At 39.9% G+C, this 22,932-nt stretch overlaps 4 protein-coding genes and 1 long non-coding RNA gene across 6 annotated transcripts in view; 2 read left to right on the top strand and 3 right to left on the bottom strand.

The window, feature by feature from the left end:
• LOC149103707 (uncharacterized) overlaps nt 1–22,932 on the bottom strand; it is a 153,962-nt gene that overhangs the window by 41,537 nt on the left and 89,493 nt on the right. The window lies entirely within an intron of this gene.
• LOC110060298 (microfibril-associated glycoprotein 4-like) lies at nt 71–3,275 on the top strand. The gene is made up of 4 exons (XM_020767057.2): nt 71–606; nt 1,042–1,156; nt 1,844–2,255; nt 2,657–3,275. Exons 1-4 carry the CDS (start codon nt 286–288, stop codon nt 2,865–2,867), a joined length of 1,059 nt encoding a protein of 352 aa, XP_020622716.2. The 5' UTR covers nt 71–285; the 3' UTR covers nt 2,868–3,275.
• Nucleotides 9,435–12,162, top strand: LOC110060272 (ficolin-2-like). Its single transcript, XM_089272538.1, has 2 exons — nt 9,435–9,827; nt 10,515–12,162. Exons 1-2 carry the CDS (start codon nt 9,499–9,501, stop codon nt 10,723–10,725), a joined length of 540 nt encoding a protein of 179 aa, XP_089128664.1. The 5' UTR covers nt 9,435–9,498; the 3' UTR covers nt 10,726–12,162.
• On the bottom strand, nt 12,273–17,901 carry LOC110060304 (uncharacterized). Its single transcript, XR_016201766.1, has 3 exons — nt 16,617–17,901; nt 14,892–15,728; nt 12,273–12,975 (listed from the first exon to the last, which is right to left on the bottom strand). It is a non-coding gene; the product is annotated as an uncharacterized LOC110060304 (long non-coding RNA).
• The window catches only part of LOC110060273 (uncharacterized), a 29,449-nt gene continuing 25,536 nt past the window's right edge, over nt 19,020–22,932 (bottom strand). For both annotated transcript variants that reach the window (XM_089272535.1, XM_089272534.1), the window contains one exon: nt 19,020–22,905. In XM_089272535.1, the coding sequence (XP_089128661.1) occupies nt 20,440–22,905 (2,466 nt within the window). In that variant the 3' untranslated portion in view covers nt 19,020–20,439. The remainder of the gene's footprint in view (nt 22,906–22,932) is intronic.

Below are 22,932 nucleotides of genomic sequence, written 5' to 3'. Positions count from 1 at the left end.
GTTTCAACAATAGAACTTTTCAATGACAACAATTTAAAAGATTGGGAGATAGAGATAAAGGCAGTAAAAGCAACTAATTTTTCTTACTATACATTCAAGAAAATAGCTAACAGACAAACAATTTGTGCGACGAAGAAACTCCAGTAGCTGAATCAGTTTGAGAAATTTAGCGTTGCCTCATATGATCTTCAGTCAACAGATCTCCTACACCTGCTATCTTAGCAAACTGATTAGGTAATACTTAACTCGGCGCTTTGCTTGTATTCCGCCTTCGCACGACAAGACATGCATGCCTGGATAATATCTCTCTTTTGTACGGCTGTCTATGGAATAAGTCGTATTTCACAACCTGGTTTGAAAGCGGTCAACTTTGCCCGACCAATAGAAGGCTGGAAGCTGAATGGAAGCGTGATAAGCGAAAAAGAAGTAGATTCGGAAAGTTCTTGTCGTTTTGAGTGCGTACAGGATGAGCGATGTAAGTCTTTAAACTTTGGATCGAAAAAGAACAACGCTGGAAGGCATATGTGTCAATTGAGCGACTCTGATCGATTTGTTGGTCGTGTAAACTTCACAGAGGCTGGAGATTTCCGTTATAGAGGAATAAAGGTAATTATGAACAAGTTAACATGACTTACTAATGACGAGTTTCATATTTTTTTCGATCCTCATATTTGTGGACTGCATTGAAATGAGAACCTTCACCAGAGACTTAAGACCGAGCCTCTGTTGCTCTTATTCAGAACGGTATTCAGATCTAGATTTGCAGGACCATCGCACATTCGATAGGAAGATTTAATCAAATGCTATTTGTTAGAGAGCTAGTGTTGTTATTGGTTAAAAGAAAGGAAGAGGATCGCATGTGGTCTAGAAATTGCAATGTACTGTTCACATCGGTAAGACAACTAGAAACCCCCGAAACGCTCCGCGACACAAATTGTCCGGACGTGCGAAGGAGAGACATAGATAATGCTACATGTTAGATACTGATTTTTGCCTCGTAAAAAATTGTTTTTATGCTAGTTAATGTTTATTTTGGAACAGAGCATCTGTGAGTCGGAGAACTCGCCATGTGGAGAAAATGGGGTCTGCATTCCTGACTCTCGAGATAAAAGCTTGCGATGCAATTGCCTTGAAGGCCACACAGGAAAACCATGTAGTAAGTCATGCCGGCCGTTTAATGGGTCAAAGTTAACATAATGTAATATTTAATGGCAATGCTATTTTCGCGGTAAAAATCAGTTTTGATCTCTACAATATGGTTGAATTCTAAGTTTTACCATGTGTATGAAGCGCAGTGACCCAATGGGTCAGGAGTTCGGGCTTGAGCCCAAAATGCAAGGCGAGAATTTACTTCCAGTTCCTGTGGCATAAATTGAGTCAATGCATCATTCCAATCAAAAGCGAGAAGGAGGGAAGGTTTCCATTTTGCCTCGGAAGATGGGTACATAACTCTGCACCCAGCGTTGGTCGCACCGCAGCTAATTTCAGCATATAAGGCTCTACAAACATAGCTATACCTTCCCTTTTTTGACGATGTGGGTTTGGGTTTTCGTATCTGGCGTTATTGTACTTGGCAATTTTTGTTTGAAGATGTGATGTTAAGCACGAAATAAACTTAAGTGTACGCTTATATGCGGGTGGCATTTTTTGCATTAAAATAAGAATGAGGTCCCTGCCGATCTAAGAGTCCCTGGGCTATATCGTTGTGTCTGTGTCTTTCTCGGTAGTGTATATAGACAAAATGAGTTATTCACATCAACAACATGAAGAATGAATTTTTGAAACACGAATCCATCCACGAATCCAAGGAAGTTGACACTTCCTTGATTAATTCAATCAACAGAACCGAAAAGCTGCGCCCAAATTCTTCAAGATGGTTTCACATCCAGTGGCGTGTACACCATCAATCCAGATGGCGGCAAACCAATGCAAGTGTTGTGTGACATGGTCACGGACGGTGGCGGCTGGACAGTTTTTCAGAGGCGTTTGGACGGCTCTGTTGACTTCTTTCTTGGATGGGAATCCTACAAAAATGGTTTTGGAAATCTGAAAGGAGAGTTCTGGCTCGGAAACAACAACATTCACCGTTTGACGGCTGCTGGTAACGTCTCACTGAGAGTCGATTTGGAGGATTTTGAAGACGACGTCAGATACGCTGAGTACACGACTTTTAAGGTTGCAGACGAGGAAGACAACTTCCGGCTTGTGATTGGAGGATACAATGGTACTGCTGGTGACTCGATGGCAGTCCACAAGTAAGAGAACTGTTGTGGTTTATAAACCTGTTACTCGTTACCTATCCCTTTTGTGACTAGGTGCCACAGAAGACCTCAAAGGTTACATAAGATTATTTAGATAATTACCTAAGATTATTATAAAACATTTACAGTCCTTTAATAAAAGAGCAAATTGTCTAGTTTTATCTTCGTTTAAGTTGTTAAATTTCAATTTTTTTGCTACTTTGTTCTTTTAGAATTTAATCGAAGAACCCTGTGATTTCATTCCTGGTGTATCGAAACATTCTATTCAATACAATGTACGTTCAAACAAGGTCCCCATTGTTGATTCGAGCATGCGAAATTTGAGTAAAAAATCGTTCATGTTTGAACGAAAATCATCAACCATTTTGACTAGAATACTTGAAATTCTCTTTTAGTGGGTCACCGTTTTCAACGAAAGATAATGACACAACAGATATCTGTGCCCAGTTGTACAAAGGAGCCTGGTGGTACAAGGACTGTCATGAATCCAACCTCAACGGATTATATCTTAAAGGAGCTCATTCATCTGATGCTGATGGTGTTAACTGGAAGGCCTTCAGGGGATGGCAATATTCACTGAAACGTACTGAGATGAAAGTGAAGTAGCTAGGCCGAATTCTAAGCGAAGTTTTTGCCTAATTTTCTACAAGTGCATTTGGTACAATGGTAATTTTATTGTTCCAGCTTTTAATCTACTGATAGTCAAATTGAGACAAGTATTTTGTGTCGACCTATTTCTTGTTTATGAGCAAATACGAAGACAAAGTGCCACTGAGCTAGAACAGGGAGAAAAACGAAGGTCGAGTGTTTCGTTTTCAAAGCACAGAACTATGATCTGAGGAAAATGTTCGCTTCTATCTCGGATAGCAATCGTAATAGTTGAAGTAATAGTTTTGTATTAAAATCCGAATTTTTCTTTTTTTGTGACTATTTTGTTTTTCCTATTTCAGGAAACAGTTTCTTTATGTCAACTCTAAACATTATACCAATAAATAGCAAAATTGCAAGTAATCCTATGATTTCCTTCTTTGTTCACTTGTTTGTTACTTTTGCTTGTCTTGGTTCTGATTGGCTGAAACGACTTTAGTTTCGCAAGTCTCCGGGTTTGTTGTCCACCTGGCCAACACGAAAGGGCTCCGTTTTGAAATGTATCCACCCTGGACAGCGTTTTCAAATGCAAACGTTTTCCAACGCCTCAGTGTAGACGGTAGGCGAAAACCCAACGTAAGCGAGTTTCAAACGAAAATGCACCACTGCTGACGGGACCTTAGTCCCCGACGGGATTAGAACCCATGTGCTCCCGCAGGTAAGAGTAATTTTATATCGTCAGAAACGTTAACACTTGTGTTCTATTCTAAGACAGTAATCGCATTTGCCACGCTACTCACAATCTACTCTGCAATAAATCTTGAGTAGCATACGTTTGAACAGTTGTGAAACAAAATGACGGCTGCTTTCTCTCGTTTTGCTAATGTTTTCTTTTATGCTTCTGGACAATATTTGGAGAATTAATTGAAAGCACAACGTCAAATATTAACAAAACCATAAACAAAAAAACAAAAACCGAGACCAAAATCAAGTGAAATTTTGCAATAGCAGGAGTTAAAGCATAAGTTTAATTAAACTTCTCTTTACTTCAAGAAATAAGGAATTATTTTATTAAACTTTTGTTTTGATGCTTCTAAAAGCGTGCCAGGTTGCTGTGTTAGACGAACTTTACAGAAGCTCAGTATGCAAGCTGACAAACATAATTTAATCCTAGGCGTTAATCAATATTTGAACCAGCCGTCATGCGCTGCATGTGTTCATCTCTCATTTAATTGAACGTAAACATGCCAATATGTAATGTTTCTAGCACTAAGCGACTAGTCACTTTTTCTTAATTAAAACAATGGATTATTCTTGACTCGATAGCTGAATCGGGCTGCACCTTCATCACTGAGTTATGACTTATTAGAAGTTTCGAGCGAATAATCTAATTGGAAAATGAACTCATAAATTATTTTACGCCCTGAAGAATTCTGGATCATCCTTAAAGCAGCCCATATTTTATTCTTTTCTTTACGGAATTAAGATTGCAGCTTTTTTTTTTTTGAAAAAGGAAAAAAATCCTTGTTTGATAAGATTCCAGTTGCAAAGAAGGTTGCCAACTGCCATGCAGTCCAGCGCTGGTTGTGTTTTCATTCGCGCCAGGTAAACGAATACAGTCTGTAAGCAATAGAGCACTTTTCCGTGTTTACGTAGCCTTATCTAAGCACATGGAGAATCGGGAGCTTTCGAGACAATAATAATAATTCTCAAAAATACGCTCGGATCTGTTGGAAATTGCGCCCCCCTCCCCCATCCCCCCCCCCCCCCCCCAAGATAGCTCTGTTTTTAGGGACGATCATGTTCGTCACAGTAGAGCAGTACAGCATTCATTAAGTGATCAGAGGTAAGCAACTCTTTCTTTCTTTTAAGAATATATTTTACAAGAATATCAAGGCTGAAATTTGCGAAATTTTAAGAATGTTATTTTAAGAATAAAACCGAGGTTGAGATTTTGAAAAGAATATAATTTTGTGCGTTGAAAATTTGTAAATACAATACGGTTGTGTATTTGTAACTGAGCCGTGCAAAATGTTTCCTTTCCGTCTAAACTGCAAAATTACCCAAAAAGCAACAAAAACGGCACTAGCCGTATGTTTGATGCTAATAACTTTTGTGCAAGAAGTTATGTGTGTCATATGAGGCTTAAATGCCTGCAGGCTGGCTCCAAAATTACTTTAACATCATCCAGACACCAAATACACTCGAAAACAGAAATGTCATATGCTATAATGTAAGAATATTCACAAGAATATTTTCAGCCTAAAATTGGTAGGAAAATAAGAATATTCAGCCTCGACCGGAAAAACAATATTCTTATATAAAAAAGGATGTTTCATTGTAATGCCGGATGGCTAAAAGATCTGTGACTTGAAACGTCGAATTTTAGGAATTAAAAGCATAATTTGAGAAACTTTATTATGGAAAACAAAGGCTTCATGTTACCAGTAGGGGGACATTTATTACCTCAGTTTCAACAGCAAAAGTTATGTTTAAAATGTCGACAATTTTAAAACTTGAGAGGTGCAGTCCAAAACAAAACAAAACAAAAAAAATTAAAAAGAGAAAAGCGATCATTTTTTAAAATTATCTTTTCAAGAAAATAAGAAACAAACAAACAAACAAACAGGAGTATTGATTTGAGTGCTGAAGAAGGTCCAGTAGCTGAAATCAGCTGCAGAAAATTAGCGTTGTCGGTTAATTATAAATGGCTTTTAGTCAACATACCTCTACACCTGCCATCTTACAAAACTGAACTATGACTGAATCAGTATAACTCGACATAGCCCTTTGCTTGTATTCTTCGCCTGACAAGACATGAATACCTGGGTGATATGCCTCCTTTTTACGGCAGTATGTGGAATAGGCCGTATTTTAGAGCCCGGTTTCAAAGCGGTCAACTTTGCCCGACCAGTAGAAGGTTGGAAGCTGAATGGAAGCGTGATAAGCGAAAAAGAAGTGGATTCGGAAAGTTCTTGTCGTTTTGAGTGCTTACAGGATGAGCGATGTAAGTCTTTAAACTTTGGATCGAAAAAGAACAACGCTGGAAGGCACATGTGTCAATTGAGCGACTCTGATCGATTTGTTGGTCGTGTAAACTTCACAGAGGCTGAAGATTTCCGTTATAGAGGAGTGCAGGTAATTACGAATAATTTCACATGTCTTCCTAATGAAAAACTTAAGATTATTTCTCTCCTAGCTAGCTCGTGGACTGTATCAGAATAAGAAGGTCTTAGTCTCTCTGCTGCTCTTATTCAGAATCATATTGAGTTTTGCAGGAACATCGAACATTCGGAAGGAGGATTTAACCAGATAATATTTATTAGAGCACTAGCTTTTTTGTTGGTTTAGGAACGAAAAGGACGGTCACTCCAAAACGCAGACTGCAGACTGCAGACCGTGCTAACCATGCACACCGTGCAGACTGAGTACTTTTTTTCTAACACTTTACTTACATTTTTTTGGTTCTAGCTACAAAAAAAATGTTCAATATATCCGAATGTTTGTTATTTATCCACAGGCCGCACAAACTCAGCATCTGACCGTTGATTCAACAGACGAACTCGTTTAATAGACTTCGGTATGGGAAATAATCCTCACTTACCCAAACATAGGGTTTTCTTTGTGTCTGCCATACATTTTTGGGCGCAAATTGCGTCTATGTTTGACGAGTTTGTGGCTTGCAGTTTTATTTCTTTTGTTCAATTTGATGTTGTTGTTGACCGTAAATAAACCTCGAGGAAAAACATACCCGAGCGAAATAATTTTTCCTCGTGGTTTTCTTTCACGTCACGCGCGACGGACTAAGCGAAAGAGGAACTACCGTGCTCGTAGTCTAAATCGCCATTAAAACACCACTACCATAAGGCCAGATAAATTTACCATCGCATCAACTCATCACGGCAGCCCTATTGCCGCGCTGAGAATTTCAAATGATAATCGATTTTCTGAGATCTTTCCATGCGCTCGGCTGTATTTGCGTGATCACGGTGACCGTCATGCTCCAACGCCCCATTTGGAATTACATTTTGTACACCAGGAGTAGAAAATGTAGATGTTTCGTGTGACATTACAAGTGAAGTTTATTTCAACATGTTAATAGTTCAACTTAAGCCAAGAGATTATCAAGGTAATTACCTCGATGATCTCTTGCTTAAGCTCATTTAGGACTAAAGGGAGTTTCCCTTACAAAGTCTATAACACTTTCGTCTGTTGAATCGACAGTCACATACTGCGGCCTGTGCGTAAATAACACTCCGATATATTATTGAACAATAACTTGAATCAAAAAAAATTCGAGTCAAAAGTAAATGCGAAAACAAGAATAAGAGTTTTAAAAGTACTCAGTCTGCACAGTCTGCCTGGTCTGCAGTCTGCGGCCTGCATGATCTGCGTTTTGGGGTGACTGCAAAAAGGATCGCATCTAGAAAATGCAACGCTCATGTGGTGCTAATCACAACGGGAGACAATTAGAAAACCCAGAAAACCTATTTCTGAACCATTAGTTATAAACCCTGTCGGCAGATGTGACTTAGCCACATCTACACTACGCTGGAGGAATTTGAAAACGCAGCCCTATTTCTGCGGTTAGGCCTACCGTCCACATTAATCCGTCACGAAAACGCCATTTTCGAAAACCTTGGCGTTTCGATGATCATGTGATTTCCCTGACCGAGTTCTCCTCAAACATTAATTCAAAATGACCAGTCTGTGAGACGCACCGTTACCATATCTAAGTGTGCGACCAAGTTAAACAAATTGTGCCTACGGTGTGTCTATTATTGCGTTTTTAAATTCCTCCGGCATAGTGTGGAAGGAGAAAATTGGATGCCTCTTCGAAACCTCCGTATTTAAATTCCTCCGGCTTAGCGTGGCCGCGGCCCCAGACACATAGATAATGCCACATGTTGGATACAGAAACTTTTCCTTGAATAAAGTATTTTTATGTTAACAAAAGTTTGTTTTGGACAGGAGCCCAGCACCCGGAGCCTCCATACGTACTATAACGTAGGGTCAACCCTTTCCCGTATCATTCTAATTTCAGAACTGTAATTAGCGCAAGAGTCTCTTGGTTTCTCACGAAATATCTGGTGTCTGCAGATAAAAAATGCACAATTGAGAGCAAAAGGGTATTTCAGCTTTTGTAGTGGCAAATAATTATCTTAGTTCAGGTATCATTGGGTATTGAAAAGGAGTCGCAAAAGTGAAAAGAAGTCCCACAAGTGCTGTTTCTAAAAATAGAAAGATACGGGACAGGATTGACTCACAGGTTTGGTGTAAGAGATGGAGGCTCCGGGTAATGGGCTCTTGTTTTGGAACAGAGCATCTGTGAGTCGGAGAGCTCGCCATGTGGGAAAAAAGAAGTCTGCATCCCTGACTATCAAGATGAGAGCGTGCGATGCAATTGCATTGAAGGCCACACGGGAAAACCGTGCAGTAAGTGATCCCTCCCATTTTTCCTGGGAGGTTGGGTACAGCTACCGGTAGGTCTAAATATACAGTATAAAGGTCGGTGCTTGAATGGAATACCCAAAATTTTGATTGTAATTTTAAGACATTCTCGAACTAAAATGGAAACGAGGTCCTTACTGATATTATGGCCTCTGGGCTATGCCGTTGTGTCTAATTGAATTATTCACATCAATAATGTAAATGGAGGATAATACATGGGCGAGTGTTCAACTTGATATCTCACGAGTGAGCGCAGCGACCTCGTGAGATATCAAGTTGAGCACGAGAAGACATATTCCATATCGATCTACAAGCAATCATGTATTATTTTGTTTATTATATAAACGTACTGATAACGACGTCTTCAACGATTCCCGAAGATTTCCGAAAACTTTGCGAAGATTTTCGAAGATTTTCGAAGATTCTCCAAAAATTGTGAAGATTTCGGAAGATACCCAAGATTGCCGAAAACTTTCGAGAAAGATGCGAAGACGTTTCGATCATACACCAACAAATTTAAGTACAGTTTAAGGGTCAAACATGTCAATCATCTCATATCCAACAAGTGCGAGTGGAATAAATGTGTTATTAAAAACGCCCCCCAAATATAAACCAAACTGAAATAAAACTAAAAACGCCTTAAAAAAACATCACACGTACGCACGCATGCGTACCATATTTGTAGAGCGTGGCTCATAACCCATGATGCATGGCTAAGCCAATGAAAACTCTCGAATTGCATTATCCAATGATCCAGATTTTATAAATAATAATAGAGTGGTGTTCACCTGAGCAGCAAAAGGTGATAGGCTATGCATTACTTTGCTGGATTGGCCTAAAAAAACACGCGACACTTTTTCGTCCAATCAAAAATAAAACAAAAACCAATCCCAATCCTAGCTCATTGGCACTCATTTTCGCGCGCTTTGCGTCCGCTACTGGCATTTTGTTCAAGTTTTGATTGGTTTTCTGGAATTTCTGTTTCCTTTGCGATTGATTAGATTGATTACCTTGCTTTTTTGTATTATAAATAAGTAAATTAGTTGATTACTAGGTGAAACGCACAATGTTCAATTGCTTACCTTTAATTTTTGTTTAATTAATTCAATCAACAGAAGCCAAAAGCTGCGCCCAACTCCTTCAAGATGGTTTCACATCCAGTGGCGTGTACACCACCAATCCAGATGGCGGCAAACCAATGCAAGTGTTGTGTGACATGGTCACGGACGGTGGCGGCTGGACAGTCTTTCAGAGGCGCTTGGACGGCTCTGTTGACTTCTTTCTTGGATGGGAATCCTACAAAAATGGTTTTGGAAATCTGAAAGGAGAGTTCTGGCTCGGAAACGACAATCTTCACCGTTTGACGGCCGCTGGTATCGTCAAGCTAAGAGTTGACTTGGAGGATTTTGAAGACGACATCAGATACGCTGAGTACACGACTTTTAGGGTTGCAGACGAGGGAGATGAGTACAGGCTTTTGATTGGAGGATACAATGGTACAGCTGGTGACTCGATGGCAATTCATAAGTAGGAGAACTGCTCAAGTTTATATAGTGCTGAGATTATTACAGAGTCGAACCTTTGTTAACTGGCCACCTATTAGCCGGCCCGAAAGTATTGTCAGTACAATACTACAAATAAAACCCCTGTTAACCGACTGCCTCCTTGAAGTGACTGCGAACACTTTTTGGTCACCCTGATGAGGATTTCCCACTGTGCCTAAACGGCCGCCCAAAATTTAATACACGTTGTTTAGCTTTGTTTTGGAAAAGGAGATGATATATCATCATTGTCTTGACGTGATTTCATGTTCACTAAGAAGTTAACCCGATGGTAAAAAAATATGTAAAGTACACTAACCACCATTCAGCGACCATTTCCGATTTAGCGGCCAGCCCCCATTTTCCCGAGGGTGGCTTTAGGAAATTTAAAGTCCTGAATAAAAGGGCAAATGAGCTAATTTTATCTTCAAGTCTAAGTAGTTCAAATTACTCTCGGGGTTTTGTTCTTCGAGAATTCTGATGTTTTCGGTTTAGTCGAAGAACCTACTGGTTCCAGTCCTGTGATGTCAAAACATTTTTTTTTTCAGTGGGGCGTACACTATTTTCTATTGTACATGCATTGGAACTTTCGAAATTCGAGTCAAGAAATTGTTCTTTTTTAAACAGAGATCTTTAAACCATTTTGACTAAAATACTTCTAACTCTCTTTCAGTGGTTCAGCGTTTTCCACGAAAGACAACGACAGTACGAATGTCTGTGCGCAGTTGTACAAAGGAGCCTGGTGGTACAGTGGTTGTCATGAATCCAATCTCAACGGATTATACCTTAGAGGAGCTCATTTATCTGATGCTGATGGGGTTAACTGGGCGGCTTTCAGAGGGTGGTTTTATTCACTAAAACGCACTGAAATGAAAGTGAAGTAGTAATTTTTAAATGAAGGTTTTGCCCAGATTTTTATAAGTGCAGTTGGTAATGGTAATTTTAACGTCTCCGCTTTTAATCTTTTAGGTCGGGTTGTTCAAAAGACGGTTGACGCTAACTCAAGATTAAAGCATAGTTGATAGAGGGGGATGGTTATGAAACTCAACAAAGTTCTTTGTTGAATATTTTTGTTCTCCTTTTTGACCTTGACCGTGCACAAAGCACAACAGTTGTTTACTACTGACTACTGGTTACGTAATTCATACATAGTGCATGAGCGCAAAACAAAAAGATTGTGCACGGTCGCGGACCTTCCAGCGTAAATCTTGAGGTATGCTCCTTTGATGTTTGCAGGGCTTCATAACCATTTCCTCTAATGCTTATTAAAGGTTAATCGAAATAGTATAAAAGTGTTTTTGCACCGCTTATGTCATTTGTGTAGTTTGAGATTCTTCACAGAAAATATATTCAGTATACCTTTTTAGCGACGAAAGAAATTTTACTTTCAGTATCCCAAAATGAGATTATTTGTAATTTTCTTTAATCCAGTTGCATTTTGAACAAAATAAAAACGGTTCACGTCCCTCATTGTCCCTTTTGCTCCAAGGTAGACCAACCAGCCAGCCATTTATTCGTATCGTGTCCCATGGCTAGTTCTTTCTGGTCCGATTTTATTAAATGGTATTAGACTTTTTCTAAAAAGACCCTCAGCCTTTCCAAGAATGAAATTATTTACGGCGTACTTAATAATTGGTCTTCTTGTTCAGCCCTAAACCACCTAATTCTCATTGGTAAGTACTTTCTTCCTTGTAAAGCATTAAATAACGTCAAATTTCTTTTCGCAGACTTCATAACTGAATTGTACATGACAAAATATGAATTGAATGTTAGTACGTAGCTCTTTATATGTCAAACAAACCCAATACCTTTTTCCAGGAGTGGTTCAATTCTGTTTTCATTAATTCAGTCGCACTTTCCAGTTGTAAGGCTTTTAAACCTTAAAAATAGTGTATAATAGTTTATTCTAATTTTGTGCAGAGTGCTGTAAGTAAACGATACAATGTATTGTAAGTGATCTCTAGGTAAGTGAAATAACATATCGTAAGTATATAAATAATGTATTGTAACGTATAGGCCATGTCATGTATTGTTAGTGATGTATGTAAGTAAGTGATATCGTGTATTGTAAGTATTATAAATGTAACATACTGTAAGTAATGTGAATATAGTAGTATGGCGTATTGTAAGTAGGTAATGTAATATAACGTATTGTAAATGGCGTATACACCTTATTCCAAAGTGGCCGCAATTTTAGTAGTCTTTTGTTTACTTGCAAATTAGCCCTTGATGCCTAGTTTAAGGGAAAATATTCTATTGAATTTCGAGTTTAAGAACGAGGCAACAAGGGCTAATTTGCAAGTAAACAAAAGAATACTAAAATGGCGGCCATTTTGGAATAAGGTGTATTGTGAATAGATTTACGTACAGTGTTGTTAGAAGCAAGCATTGCATTGTAAATAGTGTATTTTAGATGTAATATAACATATGCAATGTAACTAAAAAAAGAACAAAATCAGTTCATTTTATTGGTGGTAGGTTGTCATTTATGAATGAGGGAATATGTCATTGCGCTAAGACCTTCAGTTGAAAATTAATAGTACTGAGATATCGTACACTTTGTCCAACTTATAATACCAGCTCATGCTCCTACAAGCAAAACCAATCTTGGAAATGAGAAATCCAATAAGACGATGTTTTGTCCACTTCAGAGCTGTTTTTGCCCCCAAAGCCTGTGATGCGCGTAAAATAATCGGTGAATTTTCTCCTTCTCTCAAGCCCTGAAGTTATACAACTGAAGTTATCGTAGTTTATTATGAACTTTCACATTACCTTAAATTCGAAGAGCGCAGTTTAAGGTAGTTACAAAGCTTTTGTCTTAGATTATTTTTACAGCTCAAAATGATAATTTTCAGAGTGTACATTCGTTGTAAAATTCACTGAGTAATTCGACAGCTTGACTAGTCAAACACGCTTCATTTTAATTAAGCTAGGGTCACGTTCCTCGCTTTCTGTTGTTCTTTTCAAGTTTACAGTTCTTGTTGGAGTCCTGGCCATTGGCCCTCTGTTGGCACAATGGGACACTGCAAGAGTCGCACCAAACACACCGATCATCATGAAGGTAGCAACTGCTATTGATTCCACTATGAGCATAGTGCTGTGCTACTCCCAGCCGGCCGGAGGTCAGAAAACTGCTAGGAAAAAAGGAGATTTTCAAACGTCTGCCTTCCTAATAAATCACTATAGCATTGCATAAGGTCACAGTTAGAGAGACAATCAGCTTGATCAGGTAACTGCATTGCAATGAAGCTGATTACTAAGCAACCAGAAAGCAGGTAATCAAATGACACATTCCTATTGGTTGATAATGTATTACGTGACACATTGAAATCACTATTTTTCCCTGGAGCAACAAAACCGTACAATCACCGTACAACTCCCTACGCAGGTGTCGATACCTTGAGCTCGAGCTCTCACAAGGAAATTAATAGACTCTTAAACCACAACGACAACGGCAACGTCACCAAACAAAAGATTTATTGAGCAAGGACAACGCTCAGTAAAAAAGGAAATTATATTTACCTTCGAATTTTGCAATTACCTAGATCTGTTCAGTGCTCCTATCGGTCTCAGAACTTGCTCAAACTAAATATATAACGCCAGCGTTCAATTCCACATAAGAATACGAAAAATTAGCCGCCGTCGCTCGCGTTCTTCAAAATACGCAGAACGTAGTCATTTCACGTTGTTGTGCAGAGGACGACAAAGAAATGTACGAAGATTTATAACACACGTGCACAGCTATTTTTCTCCTCATTAAACCTTTTGTTTGGTGACGTCCTCGTTGCCGTTGCAGGTTTGCTTAAGTTCTCTATTATCTTTGTATATTTCTTTGCCGTTCTCTGCAAAACAATAACGTGGAATTTTCTTTTGAAGTTGATCGCTGGCGTTACATATTTACTTTGAGCAAGTTTTTAGACTGATCGGCGGGGCTGAACGAATCTAGATAATTGCAAAATTCAAAGACAATTTGTAAATTTATAAAGATTTCGCGCGAGTTCAAAGGGCGTCCATCTGCATGGGTAGGAAGAGAGCGAGAGCCTCCGTCCTAAGTAACGCGATATAATCCTCGTGCCAACCGAAATAACTTTGGAAAAGCTCGCACTCTTTCTTGAGTAGCCAATAAATGAGCTTCGTTTTTGCCGAGTCTCCTTCGGGCAGCCCTTTTCGTGTCACAAACATTGCGTGATGACCTAAATGACAGCTGCGAAGGAGGTTGGTCATTTATCTATTATTAGCCCGCGTGATCCCGTGGTCATCCGTCTTCCAGGTGGGCAATACAAGGGCGCCCGTTTTACCTCAAGGGGTATGGTGGTTGGGGGTGGGTACGGAAAAAAGTAGGCTACGCGCACAGCGCCTGAAAATCGACCAAGCGTGATGTGCAGCATGGTCAGTATGCGATTAAATAATCTAAATTTTCATGTGTCTATTTACACTGTCTTCGACTTTGTATTCAGCAGTATATTTTTACGTATTCAGCTGTCATATGGTTCCTCAATTCTGACGAGTCGAGGATGAAATTGTATTGCTACAAACTTAAAGGGGAACTACCACGGGGATTTTAATCCCGCATTTTTCCTCAAAACGGAATGAAATGTATACAAAATGTGCCTAGAATACCGAGCTGAGGGCAGCAGACTGTTTTTGTCGATGCCAAGGCATAAGGACAGATTAATCTAGATCTGCACGCTCAATTATTCAAGGCAGCCGCTTCATTTCTAATTGATGCCGTCTATTCTTCTGACGTGTAATTATGTAAGCGGACATTGATAAATTAGAACAGCGATATTTTTGCTCTAGATTATCGAATATACTACCTGGGTGCCCGAAATTTTACTTTTCTTTCTCGCCGGGAGCAGTGAACCCGCTGAAGCGTTAGATGCGGCGAGCGGAGACGTCGAAACGAGGGATCACTGTCCCCCAAAAACCCTCTGGGATCCAGGGCACGAATATGCCCGTATTGTTCAAGATTAAAGATGGCGCTTTTTGAACATTTTGCTGTGGATGTGCACATACGTGGCGCATACATGTAAGCATCTCAACTACTTACTCCGTTTTCCAGCCTACGCAGCAAGTGGTCTTGAATAATTTCTCGTTGAACGTAAGAGTGTCTCGTTCTCAGAAGAAACTTGTGTTGCAGTTATACGCTTGCTTTTTGTTATGATTATACAGGGCGTTTATTTTGTTTTGAAGCTTCAATCACTTGACTAATTTGAATACATTGGAAAAAATATATCAATACAATTTTTGGTGAACAAATCCGTTTCCTGGGTGACTAATGTACAAGAATTGTATTAATTAAAGACGTGCCAAAGACATGTTAAATGCGAACAAATAAAGAAATTCCTCATTCGTCTTTATGCCGTAAGTTTTTCTTGTTTTTTTCATTGTGGACAAAAATATACCCAAGTTAAACGTTACAATACTAGAGCTCAAAATATGTACATTCGCACGTCGATATGCAAAACGTAATTTTGACCCGACGGACAACTGAATCAATTATTATTAATTATAATTGTAGAGTGTAGATACCGCAATTTTTAAGTGTTTAAAATCCAGCCACTTCAAGAATACTACAATACTCCCTGATAGAAACCAAATATAAATGCTCATTGTTTATGAAATTTTCCTTCAACCAATGTTCAAGGCACTGAGAGTTTTTGTTTTTGCCCTTTCCGGTGTAGAATCCCTTCTGCACAATGTTATGCCACGGCTTCTTTATCCGTCAATGTCCTTTCGTCTTTGCTAGTATTTTTTCCTCCGTGTTCGCCTTTGCAATGCGTAAAAAGAGTTATTAGCGTTGTGGTACTTGCAGCTAAAAGTACGGCCATAATCACTATTTCAACGACCGTCATGGTACAGCCTAAAATCTGCCTGGTCGTCAGATCTACAGTAAGGTAGCAAAGAGCCAAGGTTAGTGACACATATCATTCATTGGTGCTCTATTTCGCTCGGAATGACGGGGGCTTGTCCCCGCACCGACTTCAACTGTTCATAACTGACTAATCATTGTTCTCTGAACTTGATGTTTCCATGGCAACCATACTTAGACAACCAAGTTTTTCCAATTTGGAGTTTAGTTTTTCTATCGTTTTGAAACAAAACACACTAACCAATAACAATCCCAACAAATCGAAGATAGCGGAACCAAAATGGCGTCGTTTGAATAACATAAAGTTAGGGAGGGGGTAAGGGGGGGGGGGGTTGGGGGTGGCGGAACCACCCCTTTCCCCAACCAAATGAAAATTAAAAAGGAGGACGGATTTCATTTTCGCGTTATTCCGAGTACGTTGACGGGCGAGCTTACGTGCCTAAACAAAAATAGAGCAGAGGTAAGGACGCCAAACCTATGAGGGAGAAAAATCGCTCTTTGGTCATGTTGGTTGGTTTTCCACTGTTTTGCGCACGTCATCGAATATGAATTTCAATAAATATTCGTGCATAAATTGTTCACCTTTTACCAATCCATACATCTGCTCAATTTTGTTTTTAACATGCCAGCGAACCTACGAAACCCACATCTGTTGACGCGCGTAAATAACGCGGAATCCGGCTTAACTGCTTTTACCAGGCCTATCGCGCTAACTACAAACTGTTAGATCTCTACTGAGCGTCACAGAGGCGCCATTACATCTATATTTAACTGCTGATTCTTGTGGCTAAGGGAATGAATTCATGTTTTTTTGAATTCTCTTCAATATTCTTATTGCGTTTGTCTCGGCTCCCGAAGATGACAGCCCTCTGTGACAGCAAATAGAAAAACATTTTTACTTACCGTATTTTCTAACCAAGTTACTGCTTTCGAGGTTCTTAGTATTAATTACACTTGCCAGGTGCTGGAACGAAAACAACACGCGCCGTCAATTTGATAAGTTACTTATAACTGTCGTGTTGTTGGCATGAAAAACAGCTAAGAATCTGGGATCGAGTCTCAAAACTCCACGCAATATTTAAGTCCTATATATTAAATCAGGCTATAATTTATTGAATTCTGAAAGCGAACCAATAGTTTGAAAGTGTTTTATTCACCCTGAGACTATTGTTTCCTATTCAAACATAGCGGATTCTGTGTACAAGATTCTGTTTGATCGCAAGAGTTATTTACTATCAAACATATCTTAGCTGTAAAAATAATGAGGACTGCATCCCGGCGGGATGATTCTCAAAAGATTCAAACTACGATGGTTAATTTTCGTGTGAAAAGCCAAGATATGAATAAAAAGAAATAAAGAACAAGTGCCGATTGTTTTGAGGCTGTCAGTGGTTTCCATAGTGAGGTCATTTCTTACGAACACCTTCAGAAATATGTGGTCCATGTTAGTCACACGCTTTAAACAACTTTCAAAAATTTTCTTGTCTTCCTATCATTTCTTGGGAGAAAAAAAAACTGAAATAATTTCATCTAAATGTCAAAGCCTGCAAGCTTTTTGAAAATTACACACATCTTGATCGTTGTATCTGGTGGTATGTGTAACTGTACTTTGAAGACAGCGAACTCCGCTACGTCTCAAGGCTGTTGATTTTTCATTTTGTCACATACCTTGTACTCACACCTGTAGGATATGCTCTTTATAAGAGCAGAATATGGGGCGCTCTTTGTAAACTTATGCTCACTGGTATCTGTTCATAAAAACTTCCATGTGGCAAGCGCTGAACGTTGGACAAGAGAAATATTTCGATACTTGCATATTTAATGTTATGTGCGAGGTGCAAACATCACAGCTTTTGAACGCTAGCATCCTTTGTACCTGGCGTCAATCCCTTTCGTTCATGCTCGACACGACAATAAAATGTTTGCACGCTATTTTCAGGCGAAGATAAATCGATCGCATTATGTAACTCGTTTGTTCCTAGTTGCGCACTTAAAAGTCCCTGGGGGTATTGATTCAAGTGATATTACTACTCACAAGCTCAACGATCACGATCGAAACTTCACCTTCTTGCTATTAGGACAGAGGTGAAAACCTGTTCTCTTAAAGGGTATCGAGCCATTCTTGTGAGACCTTGTCAGAGCTGCTACCCAACTCAAGGACAGTCTTCTGTTGGTACTAATTATTCCATTTTCCCGCGGTCGTCCACATTTTTTCTAGCGCCCCCACCCCCACATTAAATCTTGGCATTGTGCTCTAAACATAGATGGGGAAGAAAAAAAATATTAACACTGTATATTGGATACGGGAAGGTGGAGGTTAAGGAGAAGATCATTTGAAGGCAAAAGTGTGAAGTGTACTAGGATACGTGGTTTGTCATATTGCCACATACCTGGTGCTCACACCTGAAGGAAATGCTCTTCATAAGAGCAGAATATGAGCAGAGTATTTAAGACCGTAACTACACTCAAATAAGTGCTAGTGACTGAATTATCGCAAACGACGCGCGCGAGCCTGGTGAGCATTCAGGGCTCCCCCCAGTCTTACTAAAAACCTTGACGCTCATTCCAAATCGACATTAAGGAACGGGGCGTTTACGGGGGAACGAACAACGAACAAACGCTATATTAAGGTGGCTCGGTAGTTTTTTTTTTTTTTCAACCATACCAACCATTTTCAATCAGCTTTTTAACCGTCTTCACTTTATCGGATCAATATGACAATTACACCAGTAATTGGAAATGGATTGAAGTTTGGGGCACAATGTGTTTTTTTAAGGCAATCGATTTCCGTGGAAACGATAAACCAAGAAATTAAAAATCGGTAAAACACGAATTTTGCGCGAACTAAATGTGATATGGAAAAGCTAACACCAGTGCCTTAAACTCTGGTATATGGCAAGTAGAATATACAAGAATAAAAAAGTTTCTTAAAGTTTTGAATCCATGAAAAATTAACTGCAGGTTTATTTATTATGAATGTAAAAAGGATAATTTGAAAATTTTTTGCTATTTATTCGAGATCAAACATAGATATTTTTATTCTTGAATATTCTACTTGCCATTGACAATAGTTTAAGGCAGTGGTAGTAGCTTTAAACGTATAACATCTGGTTCGCGCAAAATTCGTTTTACCGATTTTCAATTTTCTTATCGTTTCCATAGAAACATCGATTGCCTCCAGAAATATATTGCACCAAACTTCAATCTATTTCTAACTACTGGTGTAATTTTCATATCGATCTGATTAAGGGAAGACTGTTAAAAGCTGATTGAAAATACTTGGAGTAGTCCAAAAAAAAAAGTGTATCGAGACATTTCAACTGATGTATTTTGAGGTCAAAGATCCAACGAGAACTCAAACAAGGTGACAGCCTCTTCCAAGCTCCTCTTAGACCTAAATAGATTGATAATACTGATTTATTCACTAAGCAATAACGAAGCGCGCGAAGTTTAAAAATAGAATGCAAATTATTGGAACCCCACGAGAGTCAGACATTGGCGTTTTCCGAGAGAAACAGGAGGAAAATGAACGCCAAATTTTCATTTTAAAAATCGTTTTAGGAACACTTGCTTAAGGGCTTGAAAAAGCGTCAAATCTTCCACCATTCCGTTTTGTTTGTCTGAGTTATGACGTCAGTCGCGCGCTTCGCTATTCTCTTTGCTCAGTGATGATCGTTAACAACGAACTAAGTTCCAACGCTAGGCTCATATGGTTTACGACAACAACTTCCTAGTTTCGGTGAAATCTAGCATAATCTAGATTTCCAGTCCGTACTGCGCAGCTCTCGCGTTGGTTTACGTTTTCTGTTTTGATTCATGTAAGACGTCACAAAATGTAACATTTCGCAACTACTTACAAGAAATGAATTGCGAGTTTGTCACCTCCATCACGGATGCCAAGCTTTATACAGCTTCGCTCTTTCCGGCATCACAAGATGAAACAACTTCGTAGCCGTAAAAATCAAAGAAGCTGTTGGAAAAATTTTAAAATGCCTCAAAGATAAGGCAAGCGGTTCGTAACGAATAACATCGATTTGCATGCCATCGAGTGAGACTCGCAAACACTGAGGTGATGAGACAGTCTGGAAATCATCTTTAACAAGCAGACTTTTCCAACCTTCGTGTTGTTATGAAGTGGGTATTTTTCCATCATTGCAGCTTTGAAAATTTGTTTATGATAAGATTTAGCTTGCATTTTTAAAGTAAAGATTGGTAGTGAAATTAGCTAGTGCATAAGGGCTATAGCATGTTTTCACTCACGTGGCCAGCAGCAACGCAAACTTATTGGAACTAAAGATAGTGTAACTTAAGTAAAGAGTTCAACCCCCACACGATTGGCTTGGGGCACCAACGAGGTCGCCGTTTGATATTTTTTTGGGAAATAAATATGGCTGCCGTGACGTCATGTAAAACACTTTACTGCTTCTATAGCGATGATTTTGGTAGTCAACTAAATTCGAGGAGTAAATAATTCGTTATCTGGTTCTCCCTTCCATACAAAATTAATTTCACTACAATTCTTAACTTTACAATGACACTGACTCACTGTGGATAGAGGAATCATACGCACAACAGCCACAGTGAAGTATAAATTGGTGATAGTACCAGCTTTGCACCTGATTGGCTGACACGATGAAGCGACATTCTGATTGGTTACACGAGACAATCACGTGAAAATTAATGACCCGCACAAGGTTACTGTTTGCACCTGTGAAAGCTACAGAAGCTACCTTCCTTTAAAATTCCACAGCAACTCTAACGTTTGCAAATCGCAAGCAAAAATGTTGCCCCTGCTTCGAAACTTGGCCTTGGAAACATCTTCGCGAGGTTCTTCTTTGGGCTTTTTGATGGTTTTAGAATTCCCTTCTGTTTCTGTATGTACATCGTTCCCTTCCGAAGTGTTACCATTTAATTGACTGGCGCGGTGGGCACTTTTACCCATACACTTCCCTGCGCTGCGGACAGCTGGTTTCGCCGAGGCGCTGGAGCTGCGCTCGTTCACTGAACCTTTGGCACTGGCGTTTTTCTTATTTTTCTGCCTCGGGCTCTTACTATTTGATTGTGGAAGAGTTCTAGGAACCCTGCGGTCATTGGTGATTTTCACTGAGGAACGCAAATCGTCCGCATTATTGATTTCTACAGCCTGCTCAGGCGCGATTCGTCTCGCCGAGTGACTACTCTCTTCACGTGTCACCTGACTCTCCTCAACACCTTGATCACGTGCGACAGAACGTGATTTTTCTAGTTTGCGCGTGTCTTGTGTCGAGCCACTAAAGCAGTCTTGCTTGTTAATTCCCTTGTCGTGTGCACCGCGCGCATTTAGGCTGCTGCATGTAGATTTTTGCTGTTCTAAAACACTGATGCTTTCTTCTTCGCTACTAATATTCCCATAGTCATTTGATACTTCGCAAAAACTGTCCATTTCTATAGCGTCTTGCTCGTCGGACAATGCCCCATCGTTACTGTTAGTTTTCTCATCACTCCCGCAAGCGAGGAGTAAATTACCACCGCTTTCGCCTCTCTCATTGGAATTTAAATCTTCCCTTGGAAAGCTTACCCCTTGTTCTTTGGAGCTTATCGACTCGGATTTTCTTTCTTCACTTAAATCGTCCGGATTGTTGATCTCGACACATTCGTCTTCCATATTAACATCTGCAGTTTGAAGACCTGTCTCAAGATCAGAGCCATCAAGTGCGTTTCCTTCTTCCTCAATGATAACTTGAAGTACATCGTCCATACCTGGGAAGCCTGTGCTTTCCAGGGCATCCACGCCCTCATGGATGTCACCATTGTTACTAAAACCTATCAAACCTGTAGCCGGTGGATCAGGTTGTAAAACTGAAACTATTTCCTCTGACTCGGAGTTACGTTCCTCAACAATAAGCCCATCATCTGCCGCAGTATCAATGTTTTTCTTCATTCCTTTCCCCTTCTTTTTCTTGGTTCCTTGACTTCTCGTTACACTCACTTTTGCTTTTTTGATCGAGCTTGAGACTTCAGCCAGCAAAGAGAGAGGCATATCGTCCTCAAACGAATCACTACCAGAGACAGCAGTCAGTGCAGTAGAAACCATCTCCGCGTTAATTCGTTGAGGTGAGCTTGTAGAACTGTTTTCTGGTGGTTCAATGGAGGACCGTTTGTCTTTTGGGCCGTCCTCAGTCATTAAAGAATCGACGGTTCCAATGAAATTGTATCTGCGGTTTTCACAACTTTTTTCAGGTTCAAGATCACGTTCCGTATGAGACTCAACTCCAGAATGTTCCAAAACGGCCGGCTCCCAGTCCATACCATCTCTATCTTCATCGGAAGACGAAAACATCTTGTCATCTGTTAATGCTTCTTCGTGCTTTTCTTGAAAGTTGGTTGACGCTAGAGTCGAGGTAATTTCGTCATGGATACCTTCCGCTCTGCCTATGCATGAAACGACTGCTGTGGAGTTGTTACGTGAGGTCACCAGGGTTGACGAGCCAGCTAAAGCAACACTCGCTTGTGTTCCTTCTTTGTTTGCAATGGTCGAAACTGGGTCGTCACTTAAAGTCACCAAGGTTGGCGAGGCACCTGAAGAAACGTCGGCTTGTGTTTCGTCAGACATGTCTTTGTTTGGAATTGTCGCTACAGAATCGTTACTTGAAGACATCACGGTTGACGAGGAAGCTGAAATAACGCCAGCTTGCATGCTTTCATAAGTGTCTTTGGTTGCAATCGTCGATACAGAATCGTTACTTGAAGCCATCAAGATTGACGAAGGAGCTGCAGGAGCAGTAGCATCACCTTCCATATCCTCAGACCTCCCCTGACTTCCAAAGGTTGTTGCAGAGTTGTTACATGACGACACTAAGGATGACGAGCATGTACCAGCAATAACGTCAATCTGCATTCCAGAACCGTCCTGATTTGCACTGGTCGTTCCTGAGTCTTTACTAGAAGACATTAAGTTCGTCGATTCAGTAACGCTTTGCGGAGTACAGCTTGTACAACAGTCACCTGCCAGAGGTGTGCCATCGTGGGTGTCAACTGAATTCATCTCAGAAGCGTCTTTAACAGTGTCTGTTTCATTCCTTTGAGGCTGGTTTGGTGTCTTTCGTCTTCTAGACGCTGTTTCTGTGCAGTGGCTGTCTGAGCTTTCGGAGGGGGAAGAGCGATATCCACTGAGCTTTTTAGCTATACACAGAGGCTTCCTCTTCTTCTTTTTCTGGCGGAGAAAAAACAAATTAAAGAA

This window comes from Orbicella faveolata, unplaced genomic scaffold (assembly GCF_042242905.1).
Source record: "Orbicella faveolata isolate gen_17 unplaced genomic scaffold, um_ofav_v1 contig_35, whole genome shotgun sequence".
Taxonomy (NCBI): Eukaryota; Metazoa; Cnidaria; class Anthozoa; order Scleractinia; family Merulinidae; genus Orbicella; species Orbicella faveolata.
Note: the sequence above shows the minus strand (reverse complement) of the source record. Positions and strands in the feature narration are given on the sequence as shown.

Coding starts and splice junctions, on each gene's coding strand:
- LOC110060272 (XM_089272538.1), top strand. CDS start 9,499: ATGCAAGTGTTGTGTGACATGGTCACGGACGGTGGCGGCTGGACAGTC. Junction 9,828..10,514: donor GACTCGATGGCAATTCATAA/GTAGGAGAACTG, acceptor ACTCTCTTTCAG/TGGTTCAGCGTTTTCCACGA.
- LOC110060298 (XM_020767057.2), top strand. CDS start 286: ATGCATGCCTGGATAATATCTCTCTTTTGTACGGCTGTCTATGGAATA. Junction 607..1,041: donor TCCGTTATAGAGGAATAAAG/GTAATTATGAAC, acceptor ATTTTGGAACAG/AGCATCTGTGAGTCGGAGAA. Junction 1,157..1,843: donor CCACACAGGAAAACCATGTA/GTAAGTCATGCC, acceptor TTCAATCAACAG/AACCGAAAAGCTGCGCCCAA.